We start from the raw sequence: 23,635 nt of genomic DNA, 5'->3' as shown, positions 1-23,635 counted from the left end.
ACCCTCAGAGATGATGCAGCACTGCACTCCACTATCAAGGTGGGAGCACAGAGGCTCTGAACCCTCAGAGACCTGGCCAGGCTCACATAGCGAGGATGGGGTCCCAGCTCATTTTTTTGGGCCCTGCCCTTGCCTCTGCTCCACGAAAGGGCTGTATGAAGCTCTCCTCCATCTAACACATAACTCTCCTGGGTGTAGCTGGAGGATAGGAAATAAAACTTTATTGTGTCAGTTCAAAAATCCCATGCCATCCAGTCCTCATGTCCTGTCTGTGCAGTGGGCGGGCTCCCCTGCACACCCTGAGGCTGGGTAGGGGTGGGGTCAGGCGCCGCTCACCTTCCCCTACCCCTGCTCAGGCCCCAGCCCACCTGAGTTACATCAGCAACGCCTGGCGCAGCATCTGCTTCTTCTGGGGTGTGAGGCGGGTGGGGAACTGGATGTCGAAGTAAATGAAGAGGTCCCCCTTCTTGGTGGGGTCTTCTGGCAGTGGCATCCCCTCCCCTGGCACCTTCTTGAAGTACTTGGGGCTGAGACAGGGGAGGATGAAAGAAGGGAACTCAGAGGGCACCAGAGCCAGACATCTGCCCCTGCTCACATAACCTCAGGCATGCAGCAGTCACCAGCTTCTAGAACCAGTGGCAGGGGAGAGGATACTGGCTTGTTCCAGACAGCTTGCTCCCTGGAAATCCATTTACACTGAGTCTCTGATGGAGGATTCCAGGAATCTCATTTAGATGGAAAACAGGACAAGGAGGGAAGGAAAGTGAGCAGACCCTGGGTTGGAGTGGGGAGTGCTCGGTTGCCAAGCTTCCCACACAGAGGACCTTGCTGGGGAAAGGGCTTGGGGGATGCAATTCAGAGCTCTGGAAATTCTAGAGGATGAAGACAACAGGGATTTCCTAACACTGGGGACCCCTGGCCTTCACAATGAGGCACTCCATTTGTCAAATGAATGCAGCCCACAGCTTGGCCAAAGTGGGGGCTGGATTTCAATCCCTCTCACTCCCTTGTGCTGGGTGCCACTAAGGACCAGGAAGCCCTTCTCCCATCTATTGGGGCCCAAGTGAACGGACTCACTGGATGATGTCATTGATGGGGATGTTGAGCAGACGGTCATCTAGGGTCTTCACCTCCACGGTGCAGCAGGTCAGAGCCTAGGGGACATGAAGGCCAAAAGTGGGAGTGGGGAAGGTCCCTATGTCCATTCTGTTTAGAAGGTACTTTATGAGACTCTCCGACGCCAGGCTCTAAGCTGGACCTCAAAGAGACAAAAGGATGTTCAAGGACTAACAGGTGAGTAAGCTGAGCAATTACCTGCCCTCAGCAGTTCACAGTCTGGGAGAAAAGAGTAACAATGGTGTATGTTATGATAGAGGGAGGTAAAGGGGTTGGTGGAGCCCAGGTGATCTGCCCACCCTTTGCTCCTCCACTTTGCCCACTCACCTTGCCCAAGGGGATGGAGTTCACAAAAAAGAGGTTGTCATTCTCCCTGCGGAAGCGAGGGTGTAGCTTCTCTTTTACAATGAAGATGATGTCGGCTGGGATGATGTTGGGACCCTGGGCAGGGGAGGCCAAGGGGTGACAAGGACTAATTGGCTATGTGACCTTGGCCAAGTTCCTGTCTATATTGTCTCCAAATCTTCATCTGAACAACAAGGAGATTAGACCAGTTTTTTTTCTGGAAGCGCCTTTCCATTTTGGCCTTAGAAAGAAACCTACTCCAATGGCTACACATACCCACCCCCTCCCATCACCCTCCCCTTGCCATTACTCTGCAGCCCAAGTAGATGCAACCCAGCTGGAGGGCAGAATACTGGGTTGGGGTCAGAGTACTGCCTGCAAGACTGTCCTGCCAAGCTTCATTAAGTCCCAGAACTCTGTTGGAACTCCTGTGGGCACTCGGAATAGAGGAATCAGACTGGCCCCTACCCACCAGGGCTTCCAGTCTGGGTGAAACAGGGACACAGTGAATCCTCAAGACTGAGATAAAGGGAACCCAGAGGTGGGAGCTCAGAGAGAGGTCAGGGAAGGCTGCCTGGAGAGGGGAGCTTTAGAACTGGGTGGGTTTGTTTTTTTTTAATTTTATTTTATTTATTTGACTATGCTGGGTCTTGGTTTTGTGACATGTTGAATCTAGTTCCCTGACCAGGGAACCTGGGGTATGGAACCTGGGCCCCCTGCACTGGGAATGCGGAGTACTAGCCACTAGACCACTAGGGAAGTCCTAGAGGTAGGTCTCGAAATGGGTTTTCGGAAGTAGGTGTTTCATAAGTGAGAAAGAGGCAAGAGATATGGAAAGAGGAATTCATTTCTCTGGCTCCAAAGATACCATCATTCCTTTTCTTTTCAGAACTTGAGGAATCAGCATGCTTTGGACAATAATTTTATATTTTTATTTAAATAAGTATTTAATTTAAAATTATTATAAACAAATGGCTTCTGAGTAGCTCCTACAATTGGGCTTTACTCAGAGAAACACACAAGAAAATCAGGAAGGGTACTTCCCTATGGTCCAGTATCCAAGATTCCACATTCCCAATGCAGTGTCCTGGCTTTGATTCTTGGTCAGGGAACTAGATCCCACATGCTGCAACTAAGACCCAGCACAGCCAAATAAGTAAATAATTTTTTGAAAAGAAAATCAGAGCACTGATGTTAGGACTAGGATCTCCTTTCAGCTCTGGTGCTCTTGCCCTGGGCAAGTCCCTTCTCTCTCTGGGCCTGTTTCTCACTCTGCAAAATGAGAAGACGTCCTGGGTGACCCACTCACCAAGGCACTGTGGGAGGCTCTGCCCCTCAGAAGGGGCATTAGGGATCAGCTCATCTCCCCTGCAGACTGGTCTCCCTTCCAGACCAGGGCTCCCAGGGACCTCCTTCCTCCTCAGTATTCCCATCACATGAACCCAGGTAACTGACCTTAAACAGCTTTCCCAACCCTCACCTGGTCCCCTTCCTTCTCGAAGGTGATACGTGTGCCCTGCCTCCAACCAGGCTTTACGTCGATAGTGAGGATCTTGTCCTTGATGGTAGAGGAGTACCCATCCTCGTTCAGCACCTGTAGCAAGATGATGGAGAAGGAGGTAGGCTCAGGATTTCCCAGCTGGCTTTTACACGTGTGAAAGATGCTCCATGGGATCTGTGTGCAGCTCAGTCCTCCAGCAATGGGGAGGACCTGTCTGAGCCATCCCTACTCCCATCCTATTCCACTGGAATCAAGAACTTATGATTCCAGGATGGCAGGACATGTCATGGGGTTGGGGCCTGAGGTGCCAAACAGTCCCCAAGAGTTGATCAAGGTCACAACTCCAGCCCTAGAAATTACATGGTCTTAGCGACTAACAGACACACGGTGAACATGCACTCACTCTCCCACCCCAGAGGCTCTGACCTGGAGCCTCTGGCAGATCTCTTAATCCCAAAGGGAGAAAAACAACCGAGGGCAACATATCTTGGCCTCCCCCAAAGCATCCCTCCGTCGTCCATCTATTTCCCAGTCACATGCCCAGATGGGTGCCCTCCATCCATGGAAAGCATGGCTGCAGCTGGCATCTCCTCTGCTGGGCAGAGGTGTGAGGGGTCTTGCTTGGGTGCCTAGCACAGGGCTGGACCAAGGGCCAGGGCCAGGGTGGGGTCTGGGACCTGAGGCACTGAGGGTCTTCTTCAGCCAGTCTGCTTGGGAAATGTGCCTTGGCCCAGCCTCCATGCCCACACGGCTCCTTCTTACTCCTGAGGCGAACACCCAGATGAAACCTGGAGGGGACCGTCAGGAAACACCCAGAGGGCAGAATTCACAGGAGACTCCTACCGTCCAGAGCCTTCCCACTTCCCTCAGGGATGGGGCTGAGCTGAGAAGGGAAAGAGTTGGTCCCAGTTAGGAAAGCACACAGGGGATTTCTACAGGAGGAAAGAACTCGGCTGAAGCCCTCAATTGTCCCTTCCAAACTTCAGATTTTAGAATTTGACCATCCTGGGGCTCCAAATCTAAGATTCCATGCTTCTGTGAGACCATAGCTGAGGTCCGCACTGAGGATCAGGGAGGGGGTGACCAGCAGGGTTGGAGGGGATAGAAGACGGCTCCCAAGTACTCACCCTTCGGGAGATCTTAATTTTCTTGGTGCAACCAAAATATAGGTCCTCCAGGGACAGGTAGAGGTCTCGTTCGATTGGAGGGTCCTGTTTCTTGACCCCTCGGCCCCGGAGTCCCCCAAATTTCATGTCTACCTCATTTCCTTCTGCATCAAAAAACTCTGCAGGAGGTGGGGACAGGTGAGGCGTAAGAGAAATTGTGTCCAGAAACTCAGATTCACAGACTATCCCTCACCTCTTCAGTCCCCAAGTGTAATACCTAGCCTCCCATTCCCACCTCACAGACTCGAGGCCTGTTTGGCCCTTGTAATAGGGAAGCACCTTTGTATTCTATTACAAGGTAATCACTAAAGGGATATTGCCTGTAAGCTTAAATTATACATAAAGGCTCATCTCTGGGAAAAGGAAATGGCTACCCACGCCAGTATTCTTGACTGGGAAATCCCACGGACAGAGGAGCCTGGTGGGCTACAGTCCATGGGGCTGCAAAGAGTCGGACACTACTTAGCAACTAAACTACTGGGAACCCTGCCTCCCAGGTGATGAATATTAAGCTAAAATGCCTTTGCTCCGCTCACAGGGGACATGCTGACCAGGCTCACCTATGATTGACTGCAGGGAGGAAGAAATGAACACATCCTCTCCTAAGGCTGACGGAAACTAGGAGATGTTTGACTTTCAGTTCAGTTCAGTCGCTCAGTCATGTCTGACTCTTTGCAACCCCATGAACTGCAGCACACCAGGCCTCCCTGTCCCATCACCAACTCCTGGAGTCCACCCAAACCCATGTCCATTGAGTCAGTGATGCCATCCAACCATATCATCCTCTCTCGTCCCCTTTTCCTCCTGCCCTCTATCTTTCCCAGCGTCAGGGTCTTTTCTAATGAGTCAGCTCTTCGCATCAGGTGACCAAAGTATTGGAGTTTCAGCTTGAAAATCAGTCCTTCCAATGAATACCCAGGAGTGATCTCCTTTAGGATGGACTGGGTGGATCTCCTTGCAGTCCAAGGGACTCTCAAGAGTCTTCTCCAATACCACAGTTCAAAAGCGTCAAATTCTTTGGTGCTCAGCTTTCTTTATAGTCTAACTCTCACATCCATACATGACTACTGGAAAAACCATAGCTTTGACTAGACAGACCTTTGTTGACAAAGTAATGTCTCTGCTTTTTAATATGCTAAGTTGGTCATAACTTTCCTTCCAAGGAGTAATGTCTTTTAATTTCATGGCTGCAGTCACCATCTACAGTGATTTTGGAGCCCCCCAAAATAAAGTCAGCCACTGTTTCCACTGTTTCCCCATCTATCTGCCATGAAGTGATAGGACTGGATGCCATGATCTTAGTTTTCTGAATGTTGAGCTTTAAGCCAACTTTTTCACTCTCCTCTTTCACTTTCATCAAGAGGCTCTTTAGTTCTTTACTTTCTGCCATAAGGGTGGTGTCATCTGCATATCTGAAGTTATCGATATTTCTCCTGGCAATCTTGATTCCAGCTTGTGCTTCTTCCAGCCCAGCACTTCTCATGATGTACTCTGCATACAAGTTAAACAAGCAGGGTGACAATATACAGCCTTGATGTCCTCCTTTTCCTATTTGGAACCAGTCTGTTGTTCTACGTCCAGTTCTAACTGTTGCTTCCTGACCTGCATACAGGTTTCTCAAGAGGCAGGTCAGGTGGTCTGGTATTCCCATCTCTTTCAGAATTTTCCACAGTTTGTTTGATCCACACCGTCAAAGCCTTTGGCACAGTCATGTTTGACTTTACTCCTCCCCTTTTAGTATAAAGGAAGGCTGAATTCTAACTCAGGCAAGATGGTTCTTTGGGACAACGGGTCCCACCAACTTCTTGGTCTGCTGACTTTGCAAATAAAGTTGCTATTCCTTGCCCCAGCAACCCATCTGTCAATTTATTGGCCTGTCCTGAAGTGAGCAGTACAAGCTTGGACTAAGTAAATCCTCAATTGCAGATCCAAGGATAACTATCTCTTGAGGCTCTCCACTGCTTCATCCTCCACTTTAGACTCCCTTCACCCACACTTCCCTACCTCCCGTCCCACCCCTCCCCTCCCCCAACTTCGGGCAAGTGCTCCTCAACTCTGGCTGCCTCAGGAGAGAGAGGAGTGTCCTCTGGTGGCAGTGGTTGGTAGTGCCAGAAATGACGTGTTAGCTTTTGTGGAAGCCGGGTCACAGCATGCAGCCCTCCCTCCCCTCCCCCAGACTTTATTTCTCCTCACTGTTCAGCCCAGCTCAAGACTACTACAGATCTCAGACTCAGGTTCCTATAAAGTCAGCAGCTGAGACAGGGGAGAGGCAGGGTTAATCACTAACCAGTTAGAGAGGTACCAAGATGTCCCCAAACTCCTCTTTCCTCAACTTCTTCTACCCCTGCCTAGCTCTATGCTGTACAATAGAATCTTATGCAGCTATTAAAATAAATGAGGTCGATCTGTATGTAATATAGTGTTTAATAAGATAATCTCTAAGATATAAGTGAAAAAAATCAGTGTAAACAGTGTGGTCTCATTTCCTTAACAAGATGAAAGGCTATGTGAAAATAAACATAAGCTCATAATGCACAGAATATTTCTAGAAGGATACATAAATTGTAACAATGAGTGGCTACTTCTGGGGAAGGAATGGAGGGCTGAAATTTATTTCTTTTTCAATAAATAGGGTTTTTAAAAAATACCATGTATTATATATACGGGGCTTTGCAGGTGGCTCAGTGATAAAGAATCCATCTGCCAATACAGGAGACAACAGGAGATGTGGGTTTGATCCCTGGGTCAGGAAGATCCCCTGAAGAAGGAAATGGCAACCCACTCCAGTATTGTTGCCTGGGAAATCCCATGGACATAGAAGCCCGGTGGGCTACAGTCCACAGGGTCGCAGTCGGACATGGCTTAGCGACTGAGCATGGATGAGCACACACTGTATGTATATTTCTTAAAGTGAACAATTTAACTACTCACAGAAAAGCATCTTCTACAGCTACATCCTTCCCTAGTAAGGCAGAGGGGCAGGCAGGGCCTCTTACCATTAAAGGGGTTATCTCCTCCAAAGAACTCGTGGAAAACCTTTTCTGGGTTGCCATGGAAGACGTAACCAGTTGTCCATGGGGTCTGCGATCCAAACTCCAGAGGAATTCCGCCCTTCAGACCCTCCTCTCCAAACTTGTCATAGATGCCTCTTTTCACAGCTGTGGATACGCGTCACCTTGAGAAGGGGCCAGCATGGGGGCTAAGAGAGCTGGAGGGCTGGGAAGCCAGAGGATATGGGGCAGAGAGGAAGAAGCAGGCTGAAAACAGCCTTATTTCTAAAGTGCTTGCTGTCTGGAAGTCTTTGGAGGGAGACACTAGAAGTTAGGGATTTAATTTCACTGTGGGTGGACCTACGTATGGCCCCATAGCCCAGAGGAGAGATGAGAAAAACTGAAACTTCCTGGGGAGGGTTGGGGATTGCAGAAGAAACCAAGAGACTGAGGGTCGGGCTATTATCCTGGGGTTTGGTTTAACTCAGTCATTACAGCTACTGTCTTATGTGGGTAAATACAATCCTAGTGCCTTGAGACTATAGGATATAAGAATTCAAGAGCTGCCAAATTCTAGAGCTTGGAAATCTTAAGAGTCCAAAGTCCTGAAAAGTTGGGGCTGGGGAAACTTTAGTGATCTTCTAGCCACTCTTCTGCACAGTATCCACACAACCTCCAGGACAATATTTAGGGAACCCACGTGGGCACTGCACCCCACAGAGGCAAGGATCTCTTTCCCCAGGCTTCAGGTTGCCACAGCAGAGAGATTTCCTAATCACAGACCTCTCTCTGTCCCTTGGTACTTATGCTGTCCTCAGGGAGAGAGATTTGGCTTCTTGGTAATCTGGGGATAACTGGGTGTGTCTGCCTCAGCCTTAGCCTTCTTCCCTGGGCAGCAAGCATGTCACTTTGCATCCCTGCAGGGGACAAGTGAGGCCTGGGGGGTGTTGGGGAGCCCCTGCCCTGGGTCCTGCACGGCTGAGACTTGAGAAGCAGATCAGCCTAATCTGGGGGCTCTCCACACCATGTCCTCCACCTTAGCTTGTGTCTACTTTGCTTAGATTCTGGGCCGGGAAGAGGAACACTTGCTCTCCATTGGGCCCCCTCAGAAAGCCTGACACTCTTCTGAGTGAGGAATGACATTAAAGGAGACGGGGGACAGAGGAGCCGCCCTCACGCTCAGCCCCAGTCACTCACGGTCGCTCAGCACATCGTAGGCCTCTGCTATTTGCCTGAATGTCTCCACTGCACCTGGCTCAATGGACCTCAGCGGGTGGTTCTTAAGGGCAAGTTTCCGGTACCTAAAGAAGAAGGATTAACACCTTGAGGCACAGTCCAAGGCTCAGAGCTGGTTCTGCTGACGGCTGCCTGCCATTTGTACAGAACCTGAAGTGGAAAAGCTGAGTATCTTTGGCTCCAAGTTTTCCTTTGTCCCTTACACCCCTGTTCCAATGAAAACTCACACTGGCTTTTCGTTCTAGATAATGTTTTCTTCTTGCCTCTTCATTTCCACAACTATTGCAGAACCATGTCTTCCTATTTCCAGTTTCCTCCCCACTCCAGTTTATTCTGTGTGCTGCCACCAGTTTGATTTCTCTCTTTTTTTTTAACTTGCCCTTTTAAAATGCTCCTTGACCAAGTCACTCTCCTGCCTAAACCCTTCACTGGTTCCTCCTTTGTCTTTTTTTTTTTCTTCAAGGAGTCAGGATTCAAATCTCATGCAGCTCCAGAGTTTCTCTCTTTTTAAAACAACAAAAAAATTTTGTTTAATATTTATCTGGCTGTACTGGCAGGAGAAATCTTTAATCTTCATTTTGGCATTTGAGATCTTTTAAATGATGCTTTTCAAACTCTCAGTTGCAGCCTGTAGGATCTAGTTCCCTGACCAGGGATCAAACCTGGGTCCCCTGCATTAAGAGTGTGGAGTCTTAGCCACTGGACCACTAGGGAAGTCCCATAAAAACTTAAAAAAAAATTTTTTTTTGGCCATACTGCACAGACCAGGGATTAAACCCAGGGCTTCCCTGGTGGCTCAGAGGGTAAAGCATCTACCTGCATGTGGGAGACCCAGGTTCGATCCCTGGGTTGGGAAGATCCCCTGGAGAAGGAAATGGCAACCCACTCCAGTATTCTTGCCTGGAGAATCTGATGGACAGAGCAGCCTGGTATGCTACAGTCCACGGGGTCGCAAAGAGTTGGACACGACTGAGCGACTTCACTTCACTTCACTTCATGGCAGTGAAAGCGCTGAATCCTAATCACTAGGCCACCAAGGAAATCCCCGCCCTTTGAATTCAGTATAAAACCCCAATGTCTCTAAGGTTTGACCCCTTCTCGCTCTGCCCTTCTCACTCACTCTCCTTCCATGCTGCCACAACCTCTCCGGCTCTTCTCTCCAGGCTCCATACTCTGCACACTGCACTGCTCATGCCTTCAACACTCTCCTACTTTTACCTGGAATGATCAACCCTCTCCAGCCCCCTTCATCGCCTCCTGGCAAATATTTATTCATTTTTCCACATTCAACTCAGGGGTCTGCTCCTCAAGGATGCCTTCCCTGACTGCAGCCTCCATTCTAGATTAGATTTCCTTTCCAGCAGCGCCAGTGCCTTCGATGCTGGTATTTAGCACACAGTCTCCAGCTGTTTGACGGGTCTGTCTCTCCCACCAGCCTGTGAATGAGTCCCTCCAGCTGCTGTGTCCAGTTCTGTGTCCTCAGCGCCTCTCACCAAGTGCAATGAGCAAATGAATGACATGAACTCACCATTTTGCTGTGGGACCACTCTGACTCTTAAGTAACAATTTTCTCTTCCTGAGCTGGGTCTGCTCTTCTGCAACTTTGTCTCCATCCACAAGGGTCATAGTTCTGCCCTGGGGCCTCACAGATAGAATCTGCTCTACCTTGAAAGACTTGAAGGCAATTGTCACAACCTCCCAGAAAGTCCTAAACCAGCCCTTCCCACTTATAAAGGTTGTAGTTAAGTATCAGAATTGCAATAAAACTCTAACACTGAGTAAAAGTAATGAGGTTTCAGAAGAGTTCAGTTTTTCATATAAACTTGAGGGATTTTAAGATGATTCTTGTGGCACCTGCTTTCCTGAGTGGGAGAGAAAGGGGTGAAGTCACAGCCTAGGAGTGGCAGCCTAAAATGAATAAGAAGTTAATAGCTGGGTGATTATGAATCACTTCGGTACTTTTCTTCATTATATGTTTAGTCTTTTGGGGGTGTGTGTGTGTCAAAATCTAGGTATTCCCATAAGGGAGTGTCTCAAATGTGTGATTCATTCTTTAAGAGTTATTTCAGGGAAGAAGCGTTAAAAACTGTTGTTTAGAACATAAATGCTTTTTAAATCACTCTTTATAAGACATGGTTCCAGATGCAAATGACTGCTCTGCATTTTCATCTCATTATCTCATATAATTCTATTTCAGTACCACAACAACTTTTTTTTTTTTTTTTGAGAGATGGGAAGACTGAGGTTCAGAAAGGTTAAGTAATTTGCCGAGGTCCTACAGCTAGCAGGTGAGAGAACCTAGGTTCAGACCTGGCTCTTTCTAATGCTTCAGTCAGTTCAATTCAGTCGCTCAGTCATATCTGACTCTTTGCGACCCCATGGACTGCAGCACGCCAGGTTTCCCTGTCCATCACCAACTCCCGGAGTTTACTCAAACTCATGTCCATTGAGTCGGTGACGCCATCAAACCATCTCATCCTCTGTCATCCCCTTCTCCCGCCTTCAATCTTTCCCAGCATCAGGGTCTTTTCCAATGAGTCAGTTCTTCATATCAGGTGGCCAAAGTATTGGAGTTTCAACTTCAGCATCAGTCCTTCCAATGAATATTCAGGACTGATTTCCTTTAGGATGGGCTAGTTGGATCTCCTTGCAGCCCAAGGGACTCTCAAGAGTCTTCTCCAACACCACAGCTCAAAAGCATCAATTCTTCAGTGCTCAGCTTTCTTTATAGTCTAGCTCTCACATCCATAAATGACTACTGGAAAAACCATAGCTTTGACTAGACAGACCTTTGTTGGCAAAGTAATGTCTCTGCTTTTTAATATGCTGCCTAGGTTGGAAACAATGCTTCTAATGCTTCAGTTCAGTTCAGTTCAGTTGCTCAGTCGTATCCGACTGTTTGCAACCCCATGAATCACAGCACGCCAGGCCTCCCTGTCCATCACCAACTCCACCAACTCCCGGAGTTTACTCAAACTCATGTCCATTGAGTCGGTGATGCCATCCAGCCATATCATCCTCTGTCTCCCCTTGTCCTCCTGCCCCCAATCCCTCCCAGCATCAGGGTCTTTTCCAGTAAGTCAACTCGTCGCATGAGGTGGCCAAAGTATTGGAGTTTCAGCTTCAGCATCAGTCCTTCCAATTAACACCCAGGACTGGTCTCCTTTAGGATGGACTGGTTGGATGTCCTTGCAGTCCAAGGGACTCTCAAGAGTCTTCTCCAACACCACAGTTCAAAAGCATCAATTCTTTGGCGCTCAGCTTTCTTCACAGTGAAACTCTCACATCCATACATGACCACTGGAAAAACCATAGCCTTGACTAGACGGACCTTTGTTGGCCAAGTAATGTCTCTGCTTTTTAATATGCTATCTAGGTTGCTCATAACTTTCCTTCCAAGGAGTAAGCGTCTTTTAATTTCATGGCTGCAATCACCATCTGCAGTGATTTTGGAGCCCCCCCAAATAAAGTCAGCCGCTGTTTCCTCTGTTTCCCCATCTATTTCCCATGAAGTGATGGGACTGGATGCCATGATCTTAGTTTTCTGAATGTTGAACTTTAAGCCAACTTTTCACTCTCCTCTTTCACTTTCATCAAGAGACTCTATAGTTCCTCTTCACTTTCTGCCATAAGGGTGGTGTCATCTGCATATCTGAGGTTATTGATAATTTCTCCCAGCAATCTTGATTCCAGCTTGTGCTTCCTCCAGTCCAGTGTTTCTCATGATGTACTCTGCATATAAGTTAAACAAGCAGGGTGACAATATACAGCCTTTTCCTATTTGGAACCAGTCTGTTGTTCTATGTCCAGTTCTAACCGTTGCTTCCTGACCTGCATATAGGTTTCTCAAGAGGCAGGTCAGGTGGTCTGGTATTCCCATCTCTTTCAGAATTTTACAGTTGGGCTTATCTTTATGCTTTCCAACTGCCATTTCTCCTTGTGACATTTCCCTAGACAGGTCTCACTGACCAACCAGATGTTATGAACAGTGGGTGACATCACAGACTGTCCTGAATTGTTCTCTAATTGATTCATGAGTTTGTGTCTTGTTTCTCAGCCACACTGTAGACTCTCTCCAGTTAGCTCACTGAGATCCCCTACTGGATGTGATCCATGGTAGGCAACAATAGTAGGCAAGGTGTCTGAACACTGGCTCTGCTAGTACTAGGCACATGGTCCTGGGATGATAATGGTACCTACCACGCAGGCCGTTGTGAGGATTAAATGAAATGATAGTAGGTCCTCAGAACGGCATCTGCACAATTCAATGGAGTGTAGCTATTGTCACTATCCATTAAATTGTCCTAGATTCCTCCCTTTTTCTTTACCCTACAATGATCCAATTAACAACTAAGTCTATTCCCTCTTCTCTCTCCAGCTCACTGCCCTGCTTCAAGCCTCATCTTTTTGCCTTGATTATTGTGACAGCCACTGAAGGGGTCTCTCTCCTTCCAATATAGCTTCCACACACCCTGTATGTCCCTTTTTGTAACATTCATCAAGCTTACTGTGACTTATTCAACATCTGTATTCATCAACAAAATTAAGCTGCACGTCTGATTCACAATTGTGTCTCCAGCTGCTGAGACCACACTGAGCCCACATAATAATCACCAAAAAACATTTTTTCAGAAAAATGTTCTGATTCCTGCTCCAGATTTCTCAGAAATACCACAAAGTCCCCGAGACTTGATGGAACTATTCAGAGATGGGATTTATTCAATACCAAAAGCCCACGTGACAGAGGAATAAAATTTATAATACATGTATCTGGCCAGGTCACTCTCCTGTTCGCAATCATGTGGGTCTCTACAATATTAAGGGTAAAGTCTCCTTTGTTCTCATTTTATTGCTAGGAAGACCACGGTACCCAGGAGAGCAGACATGGCATAGAGGGTAAGGGATGATGAACTGGGAACCCTGACCCAACCCAAAGCCAGGATGTGGGTGTGCAAGAAGTAAGAGAAGGAACATGGTTTACCTTGCCTGCCCTAAACTGTGCAGGAAAGTTCAGTTTGGAAGAGATGAGGGTGGGGCCTGTCCCAGCACAACCCAAAAGCTTTGCTCCTGCCCCAACTTACGCATTCTTGATCTGAGCATCTTCTGAATTGCGAGTGATCTGGAGCACAGAGTAATAATCCTGGCCCATGGCTGGCTAGTTGTCAGTCGGTGGATAGTCCTGACTCCAGCGGCGGGTCTGTTAGTCTGCATTCCTTGGTTGCTCCTGACAACCGCACAGGGGCACTCTGGGAGTTGTAGTCCTTCCTTCCTAAGCAAACCCCCTTCTCACCTGTGCCTGTAGAGGGGGGATTGAGAGAACTAGGACTTATTCTGTGAGCCTGATAAGAAACCAGAGTTTCTAGGGAGCATAGAAATTGGTTTTAATTAAAAGTTTTCAGAACAAACAGATTTGGCTATTTTTAAAAAATAAATATTTAAAAAAAATTTAAAAAAATAAATAAAATAAAATAAAAAATAAATATTTTAGAATGTTTTCAGATTTTCAGAAAAGGTGTGAAGATAGCATTCTCATATGCCCCACACCAGGTTTCCCTTATCATAAACACATTACACAAGTGCGGTACGTTTGTCAGAAATAATAACCCACATCCATCCATAATCTATGGGGGTTTCCCAGGTGGCGCCAGTGGTAAAGAATGCATCCACAAACGTAGAAGACACAAGAGAGGCAGGTTCGATTCCTGGGTTAGCAAGATCCTCTGGAGTAGGAAATGGCACCCCACTCCAGTATTCTTGCCTGGAAAATTTACATGGGCAGAGAAGCCTGGTAGGTTACAGTCCATGGGGTCGCAAAAAGTCAGACATAACTGAGCAACTGAGCACATACATAATCTATAACATAACTCCATACTTTATTCAGATTTCCTAGTTTTCACCCTAGTGAAAAAAACCCTAGTGTTTTTTTTTTTTTTTTTTTAATCTCCTGTTCCAGGATCTGATCCAGGAAATAACATTACAATTACCTGTCATGTTTCCTTAGGCTCCTCTTGTTTATAGCTATTTCTCAAAATTTCCATGTTTTTGATGACTTTGACAGTTTGAGAGTATTGGTCAGGTATTTTGCGGAATGTCTCTCAATTGGGATTTGTTTGATGATTTTCTTATGATTTAGACTGGGGTTGGGGTGCTTTTGGAAGGAAGACCAAACAGGTAAAGTGCTATCCTCATCACATCAGGTCAAAGGTGTGTGCCATCACGACTTATCGCTGAAGACGTTGACCTTCCTTGATCACCTGCTGAGGCAGTGTTTCTCGGGTTTATCCATTTCTGGCTTGTACTCTTTGGAAGGAAGTCATTTCATAACCCACCGGTAAAGAGCGGGGAGTTCCACTGCACCTCCTTGAGAGCAGCAGTGCCGCTTTCCTCTCAGTCACCCACACCCAGCCACCAAGCTCAGACCATTTTACCTCCTAGACATCTCTCAAGCTCCTCCTCTGCTTGTCCTTCTCCCAGCCATGGCCTTGCTTTGGCTTTCTTCTCTCAGCAAGGCCATCACGACTTCCTTGCTGTCCTGCCACCTTATTTCTACCCTGCCAGGACCTCACTCCACTGACTGCCCAGTTAATCCAAGCTGTTCATCCTGGCACACAGGCACTCTGTGATCTGCCCCCTCGTACCTGCTCTTACCTCTCACACCCACCTTGGCACCAGCAATTGCCCAGATAACCATTCCCTCTCTCACACTCACCTGTGCTGCCCCCGCTGCTCAGACCCTCCCCACCACACCCACCACGAACCCTGGCTTCAACCCAGGTATTTTTTTCTTATGAAATAGTCTACATGCACAGGAGTAGCATTAGAGCATTTGTTATTGAAAGACAGTGGCCCCTGTGTTCCCCTCCCTACTTATCATTCTCTTGGTCTATTATTTTATTATTGAGTTGGGCAAAAAGTCTGTTCAGGTTTTTCCAAATCATTGAAGAGAAAAACTAGAATGAATTTTTTGGCCAATTCAATACTATGCCATGTATCTGGTGGTGTACTGGTAAATGTTTAACAGGCTTACCAGAAAGGAAAAAAAAAAACCAGCCCTGAATTATAGTATTTACCAATTCCTCTCAGGTTGGCACAAGCCATCTCCACATACCACTGCATGTATCCCAAACATATTTACCTTTTCATATTTTAAAACTTTCTAGAAATGGTATAATCTATGCAAATGGTGTGTTGGTGCATGTGTGTGACATCTTCATAGTGGCTGCTTAGCATTCACTGCTGATCCTGAATATTTGGGCATGTGTGTCAGCTCTGCAAGATAATGTCAGTTTTCTGATGTGGAGATTCTAATTTACAATGGCAATATAGTGGTATGTGTGTGTTTCTTTTTGCTCCACATTCTCACAATTCTTGGTGTCAAAGTTTTAAATGTTTGCTGATATAGGTGTGAAATAGCATCTCACTGTGGATTTTAACTTGCATTTCTTGGTGGAGGTCTTTTCATTTTTATTGCCAATTTTTTCCTTCGTTGTGAAATGCCTATTTACATGTCCATTGTCTTTCTGGCAGTGATTTGTGACTCTTTGTGTTTTATGTTTCTTTGCTGATAATATAAAATACAAACCCCTTCCACCTTGGAGCTTGTCTTTTTACCATTTTTTTTTAATGGGGTCAAATTTATCAATCTGTTTCTTTTGGGTTATACTTTTGTGTCTAGTTTAAGAAATATTCCCTGTACAAGGTCATAAAGATCTTCACCTGTATATTCGTCCAAAAGTCCATTTGACTTTTAAATCTTTAATCCACTTAGAACTTACTTTTCTGTATATGGTTCCATGTAGGTTTTTTCTTTTCGATATCCCATTGTTCCAGAACCATTCATTCAACAGTCTGTTGTTTTCCCACAAGTCTGTATGACTGCTGTGTTAAACACAGATATTACATAGATGCATGGTTTGTATCTGGACTACTGCTACTGCTCCATGGGTCTGACCCTGGGTCAGCACCTCACTACAGCCCTTCCTCTTCTCCTCCTTCTTCCTCAGGAGTAATTTATCTAGGTACTTAGCCTCCTATTCCTCTCAAAGGGAAGTGTGTTCTTAAGAAAGGAACTAATATCAGTCATACAGGGAAAGAGAGGTGCTACATTTTAAAACTCATCTCTAACTGTGGATGGAAAATCTTGATGGTTCCCTGATGACATTTCAGATACTAACAACTGAAAGAACTCTCCTGGGTCCTCTGAAGCCACACTACTACAGAGGAGGGCCTGCCTTAAAGTATTATAGAACTTTCATGTTGTTTGAGGCAAAAGATCTATTTTAGGTATATTTGGAAGTGACAAAACACACTTTTGGAATTGGGTCAAAGGACAGAGAAATCAACTAGAAAGCTAAGAAGTAAAGTGCAGGTGTTAGGTGAGTTGAGTGGTCACAGTGACCATATCTTTTTTTTTTTTTTTTTACAGTGACCATATCTTGATGTTGCTGAGCTCACATGCCATCTGTGTGACTTGAAGGAGGTCTACTTAGTGGCCCCAAGTTTAATTTTACCTGAATAAATGGGAGTATTAACTCCACCACTGAGTTGGTGTGAAAATATTAAATAAAACTATACAAAAGCATGTATCACATGGAAGATGCTGCTGCGTAGAGTCAGAGCCAAATCCTGTTAGCAACTAGCTTTATGACCTTAAAACAATCATTTCTTAGCTATAGTTGTCTGCTTATAAAATGAACATACAAACATACATACAAATATACATAGTTGTCTGCTTGTAAAATGAAAATGTGGAATTACTCTCTATTTTTTTCATTTCTGAGCTTTCTCATGGATTTAATTTGCGTTTTTATTTAACTACTAATATTGAACATTTTTTCTTGGGTACTGGCCATTTGTTTTACCTATTTTTTTTTCCTGGTCATGCAGCTTGTGGGATCTTAGTTCCACAACCAGGGTTCAAACCTGGGCTCCCGCAGTGAAAGCGCTAAATCTTAAACACTGGACTGCCAGGGAATTCCCTGTTTTACTTTCATTACCAGGAAAAAACAGTTATTAAACTCAGAGGGGTCCTCCTCTTTTCTCTTCTCCGCCATCCTATGTGCGGTTGAGTTCTGTCCGCACCATGTCTTCTCACAAGACTTTCAGGATCAAGCGATTCCTGGCCAAGAAGCAAAAGCAGAATCGTCCCATTCCTCAATGGATTCGAATGAAAACTGGCAATAAAATTAGGTACAACTCCAAGAGAAGACATTGGAGAAGAACCAAGCTGGGTCTATAAGAAGCCTCACATAAAAAGTGGCACACATGTTAAGATCACTTATTTAAGCAGCCGTATCACAGTGAGAACATCACTACTGTAATGCTTGGCTCCTGATGTTTCTTATTTCCTCACTATCAGTCTGAGACCAGTAATAAATATGATACGTTACGTTGGAAAAAAAAAACAACAAAAACTCAGAGGGTTGGGGGAAGGCTTTGCTTTATCTGGGACTGGCTGAATGCAAATGAAGAAGGAGACTCTAGTGGAACACCAAGTGTGCAAGGGCCGTGGTGAAAGGGAAGGAGATGACCTGGGTGGGTGGAAGATTGGTTACTCACAGTGGTATTGAGCAAATAAGTGAATACATTGAGAATTACGAGAGCCAAGCTTCTCATTGTTGGAGAAAGGAGGTATATATGTAGAAGGTGGAGCTGGATTGTAATTGGTAACATCAATGTGAACTCATGCTTTTTAATATAATGTAGATTGATGGATGTAGAAAGAGAGATGTACAGATGTAGTATCTTCTGACAGGGCCTAGAAGCAATAATACCCCAGGAGTAAAGAGCATATTATTGCCCAGATCTTGATTTCTGAATACAATTCTCCACTAAAAGAAACCAGCGCTATTTAGACAAATGACTGATTCCGGGCCTGAAGTGAGAAATCATAAGTTGAGGCTTGACAATCTTACGGGGCAGAGAATGTGCAACAGCTCAAAGAAGGATGAAAAAATGTTAAAAGGACATAAGATACAGCTTGGAGGAGCCCCCACTGGCCCAAATGGGACAATTTAAATATCAAAATAAATCACAGTAACAATGGATTATAATCTATAGAATAAAAGATGAATCTATGAGTTATCTATAATAATATATCTAAGACAAATGAATGAGTGAATGAATAAATAATTCAGGAAGAAGGGAAAGTTCTTCCTTACAGTAGAATGCTGATTATAAATGTAAAGAGAATAATGGAATTAGAAAATCACCATGTGGCAGTTATTATAGGAATAACTGATTCAGACAGAAATCATTAAAGAATGCCAAAACTAGTTGATACAAGATTGTTGAGGACTAGGATATTCATATAGTCTCAAAGTAGTTCTCCCTCAAATACTAAATACTTATTAACTTTGCTGTGGAGAAATCACATAGATACCATTTTAATTGACTTAACATTATCTGACTAAAATAAAAAGGATGGACAAAAACAAGAGCTGGCAAGGGCATGGAAAAATTAGAACCCTTATGCTGGTGGGAATGTAAAATGGTGCAGCCACTTTGGAAAATAGTTGGCAGTTTCTCAAAACATTAAACCTAGAGTTTACCATATGACCAAGCAGTTCCACTGTTAAGTACATACCCAATAGAACTAAAAACATATGTTCACAGCAGAACTATTCAAAATAGCTAAAAAACAAACAAAAATGTAAACAATCCAAATGTCTATCATCTGATGAATGAATTAAAACACTGTAGTACATCCATACAATGGTGTATTAGGGTTCTCCAGAGAAAGAGCCAATAAGATATGTTTGTGTGCATATAGAGAGATTTATTTTAAGGAATTGGCTCATGCAATTATGGAGGCTTGAGGAGTTCAAAATCTGCAGGACAGGTCTGCAATGCAGTAGGAGACCCAGGGAAGAGTTGCAGTTCAAATCCACAGGCAATCCACTGGCAGAATTCCTTCTTGTTGGTGGAAGTCAGTCTTTCTCTATTAGGGCCTTCAACTGATTGGATGAGGCCTTATATTATGGAAGGTAATCTGCTTTACTCAAAGTTCACTGATTTAAATATTAATAGCTCCCAAAAAACACAGAAACATCCAGAATGTTTGACCAAATATCTGGGCAACACGGTTCAGTCAAGTTAACACATAAAATTAACCATCACAAGCGGGTTAAAAGAATGAAGTACTGATGCATGCTATTAATACAACATTGATGAACCTTGAAAATTTTATGCTAAGAAGCCAGACACAAAAGGTCACATATATTCCATTTATATAAAACATCCAGAATAGGCACATCCACAGAGACAGAGTCCGCTGATCAGTGGTTGCCAGAACTAGAGCACGGGGAGTGACTATTGTAGTATATGGGGTTTCTTTCTGGGGTGAGGAATGTTCTGGAACTGGTGGTGATGGCCTCACTACCTTGTAAGTAAATATACTAAAACCCACCAAATTGTGTAATTTAAAAGGGTGCATTTTTTGGTTTGTGAATTCTATCTCCAAAGGGAAAAAGGAAAGTTAATACCAACCAGTAAAGAGACAAATCAGCACTGCCTGGCTCCCAATACCATGCTCTTAGGATGGAGAATTACTTTGGGAATATTCCTGCCCAAATATACAACCTGAATCTAATCATGAGGAAACATCAGACAAACCCATAGTGGCCTATGTTCCAAAAATATCAGGGTTATAAAAGGAAAAACTGAGGAAGTACTCCAGACAGAAGCCAAATAAATGCAACGTGTGATCCTGGATTAGACCCTGGACCACAAAGGAAAGAGTGATCATAAAGGACATTGTTGGGAAAACCAGCAAAATTTGAATGGGGTCAGCAAACTGGATGGTAGTAAAGGATTAATGGGGGTTTCCTTGTTTTGATAGATGTACTGTGGTTATACAGGAGTGTCCCTGATTTCAGCAAATGCATATTTAAGTACTGAAAACTGAGAGGACATAACATTTGTGTATTACAAGTGATTCAGAAAATATATATATATAGCATATATAACCTGTGTTAAATATATATATATATATAAAGAGAGAGGGAGCGAGAGGGTGACAAAGCAAACATAATAAAAAGTTAACAACTGGGAGATCTGTGTGGGGATATACTGGAATCCTTTGAACTATTCTTATAGCTTATCTGCTAGTTTGAAATTATTCAAAATGGAAAGTAAATTTAAAATATATCCACAAAGAGATCTGTTCAAGAAAAATAAAACTTTCCAGGGCTATGGTGAGGACTGTGCCTGGCACACACTATATGCTCAATAGCTACTGCCACTGCCGGTTTTTCAGGTCTGAGAAACAGTAGTACTTTTCACGAGAAGTCACAAGGGGGCATCTGAAAACCAGGAAACAAAAGTCTAAGCACAGAGCTTCCCTGGGCCTGCAGTATTCCAGATGAGGGTTGTCAATACTTCCTCACCCAGAAAGCACTCCTCGACTCAAAAGAAAGACTCTGCTGCAAACTGGGGATGATTCCATTCACAGTAAATAAGGTTTGGGGTACCTGAAAGCTAGCCTTTGCTCCTTCTGTTTGGGTCTGGATTTCAGGACAGCTGTCAAGAGTCACTGCATCCCTCACAAACAGGATGTCAACTCGAGATCTGCGAAAAGGGGTTCGTGAATGTGATGGTAATAAACATGAACGAGTCCTGGAATGGAGACTCAAGAGACACACTTGCTGTGTGAACTCAGTCAAAATCTTCCTCCTCCTGTTTTGTTAACCTGACTTCTTAAAGGTTCCCCCAGACCTCCTAGCTTTCAATGTTTCTGAGCTCTGGAATATGTCCTCTTGAGTCTATCTGATCCTATAACAAATCATTCCGTGAATGAAACTGCTCTAGTCCCTGAGGTCTCGTGACCACACAGTGTAGTGGAAGGAGCATAGGTCTTGCAGACACATTGAGAAAGGTCCAAATCAAGGCTCTGGTACTTCATTTCTTGAGCCTCAGTTTCTTTATCCTTTAAACAGGAATAATACCATTTCCTTTTTAAGAATGTTATGAGGATTAAGTATCTAAATACAGTAACTAGAACAGAGTAGATATCCAGTAGATATTCAATGAACTACAGTATTTTATTTTCAATTTGGTTTAGGCAAAAGCAGCTAGAAGGAAAACATAGGATTTAAAGTTCAACTGTGTTCAAGTTCCTACCCTCTATGACCCTTGGCTAATCACTAGATCTCTTTGAGTCTTACTAGCAGTCTTTTGTTGTTGTTGCGCTGGTGCAATATGCAGGATCTTATTTCCCCAACCAGGGAACAAACCCATGCCCCCTTGCAGCGGAAGTGCAGAATCTTAACCACTAGACTGCCAGGGAAATCTACACTTTTTATTAAAAAGAATGAGGACAGTCCAACTGTATTGAGATATAAAGAACTCAGAGACACTACATGAAAATAAACCATGGAATATATATAATTATGACTCCATTTTTATGTTTAGGGAAAAAAAGAAGTGACCATGTTGTACCCTTGCTTTAAAAAGTGTTCTGTGGCTCCCCAATGCCAACCAAGTGAAGCTCAAGCTCCTTACCTGGCATTTAAGCCCCTTCACTATTTGGACCCTGTCAACCACTTCAGCCTTATCCATGAGCACTGAGTTCCATCTATGACTAAATTGTCCTTCACCATCTCTTTTTGTCTCTCATATTTTAGCAGGAATTAGAATCACCTGGAAATCGTTAAAATACTGATTGTGGGCCCCATCCATAGCATTTCTGATTTAAGTCTGAAAAGGGGAGGCAGTTCCCATAATTTCTAACAAGTTCCTGGGTGATCTGATATAGCTGCTCTAAGAACCACACTTGGACAGCTGTCAATTTTACAACGATGATTCAACTTCATCACCTGTATAAAGGCTAACCAATCATATCAGTTTGCCCAGGACAGAAAGTCCCATATAGCAGAAGACCCCTTAATCTGAGGAAAACTGGGATGGTGGTTACTACCCTTCCTGTATAAGAATCTTTCCCAGGTTGCACATGGGATACTTACTGCTACTGTCAAGTAGCTCTTCCCTATAGCCAGGCTGATAGGAAGTGCCTGAGAAAGGAATCCCATCACCGTGACTGACTTTTTGCTACAGAAAGAATATTTAACAAAGTTTTTCAAATTCAGATTCCTCCATATTCTCTTTATTTCCTCCAGAGAACAGGCTTTAGTTCTCCAGTCCTTGTAAACACTGAACACAATCAGTGTGGAATCACACTATAAGCATCCATTTCCTTGCCCTATGTGCTGGGCTGAGTTTAAGGGAGAAGTTGGGACAAATGCAGCGAGCACATGTGAGCTTCTTACTCAGTTCAAAGTGGGTCTTGTCATGGAATGACAGCTCCACATGGGCCAAAGCAGCTGACTTTCTATTGTTTCCGGAGGGTACCCAATACAACAAAGGTCACTCATGGTCGTTCCATGGTCCCTGATGATGTTTCTGCTCACTGTTGATCAGAGTCAATCCTTTTCATTTACTGGGACTCCTCTTCCCAAGGGGTCAGAGGTCAGAGAGCTGATAGCGTCGCACAAGACCATCTCGACAACATGTATAGATCTGCTTCTCCCATGTGGCTACCTGGAACACAAAGAGTTCACAGCTCAAAGGAAGCCTGGGGTTCTTCCACTTCAAAAACATAAGTCTTGTCATTGACCCCTACTAGTATAAGGGAGTCTGAGAAGATTTACTGACTCCAAAGACAAGAATTACATCCATTTTTTTTTTTTTACATCCATGTTATATATTTTAAAAATAGCTGACCAGAATCAAGGGAGCTCATGAGTACAGAACAGAGAAACTAAGTGGCCAATTGGAGAGAAAACGGACTAGTGTTGTACATGGTTTAGAGCAGAGGGGTCTGTACAGGGGAGCAGATGGTCCACAGAAAAGCCTGGGTAGAAGCGGGCGGCAGGGGATGAGATGGTTAGATAGTATCACTGATTCTATGGACTTGAGTTTGAGCAAACTCCGGGAGATGGTGGAGAACAGGGGAGTCCGGCAAGCTACAATCCATGGGTTCTACAGTCAATGGGGTCGTAAGAGTCAGACACGTCTTAGGGACTGAACAACACTGTCTCCTCCAGAAGAGGGCGCTGTCACATTAAACCCTAAAATCTCTTTTGACAGAGCTTAGGAATAGAGAGGGGGTGCAGCTAAAATTAAGTTGGTCCCTTACATCTGTTATTAAAGTATACGTGGAAGCCTTCGGGGGAGGGAAAAAAAAAAAAAGGAAGGCCTGGGTATCCCCGAACCTCATAACATTATATGCAAAGAAGTTCTCAATAAGTGCCTTTTTAAAAATAAATAAATAAATAAGTGCCTTT

General features: G+C 44.5%; 3 protein-coding genes across 3 annotated transcripts in view; 1 reads left to right on the top strand and 2 right to left on the bottom strand.

Moving 5' to 3' along the window:
- Positions 1-203: 203 nt before the first annotated feature.
- Positions 204-13,636, bottom strand: DNAJB13 (DnaJ heat shock protein family (Hsp40) member B13). The gene is made up of 8 exons (XM_043906908.1): positions 13,436-13,636; positions 8,316-8,419; positions 7,125-7,286; positions 4,090-4,247; positions 2,942-3,055; positions 1,444-1,557; positions 1,078-1,154; positions 204-527 (listed from the first exon to the last, which is right to left on the bottom strand). Exons 1-8 carry the CDS (start codon positions 13,501-13,503, stop codon positions 374-376), a joined length of 951 nt encoding a protein of 316 aa, XP_043762843.1. The 5' UTR covers positions 13,504-13,636; the 3' UTR covers positions 204-373.
- A 3,742-nt stretch (positions 13,637-17,378) lies between these two features.
- Positions 17,379-17,741, top strand: LOC122705463 (60S ribosomal protein L39). Its single transcript, XM_043920898.1, has one exon. It carries the CDS (start codon positions 17,437-17,439, stop codon positions 17,590-17,592), a length of 156 nt encoding a protein of 51 aa, XP_043776833.1. The 5' UTR covers positions 17,379-17,436; the 3' UTR covers positions 17,593-17,741.
- A 4,692-nt stretch (positions 17,742-22,433) lies between these two features.
- Positions 22,434-23,635, bottom strand: part of PAAF1 (proteasomal ATPase associated factor 1) — a 41,156-nt gene continuing 39,954 nt past the window's right edge. Inside the window, exon 12 of the mRNA XM_043906906.1 lies at positions 22,434-22,889. Within this exon, the coding sequence (XP_043762841.1) occupies positions 22,812-22,889 (78 nt within the window). The 3' untranslated portion in view covers positions 22,434-22,811. The remainder of the gene's footprint in view (positions 22,890-23,635) is intronic.

Source organism: Cervus elaphus, chromosome 1, assembly GCF_910594005.1.
Source record: "Cervus elaphus chromosome 1, mCerEla1.1, whole genome shotgun sequence".
NCBI classification, from domain to species: Eukaryota; Metazoa; Chordata; class Mammalia; order Artiodactyla; family Cervidae; genus Cervus; species Cervus elaphus.
The sequence above is the reverse complement of the archived record's forward strand: the minus strand, read 5'-3'. Positions and strand labels throughout refer to the sequence as shown.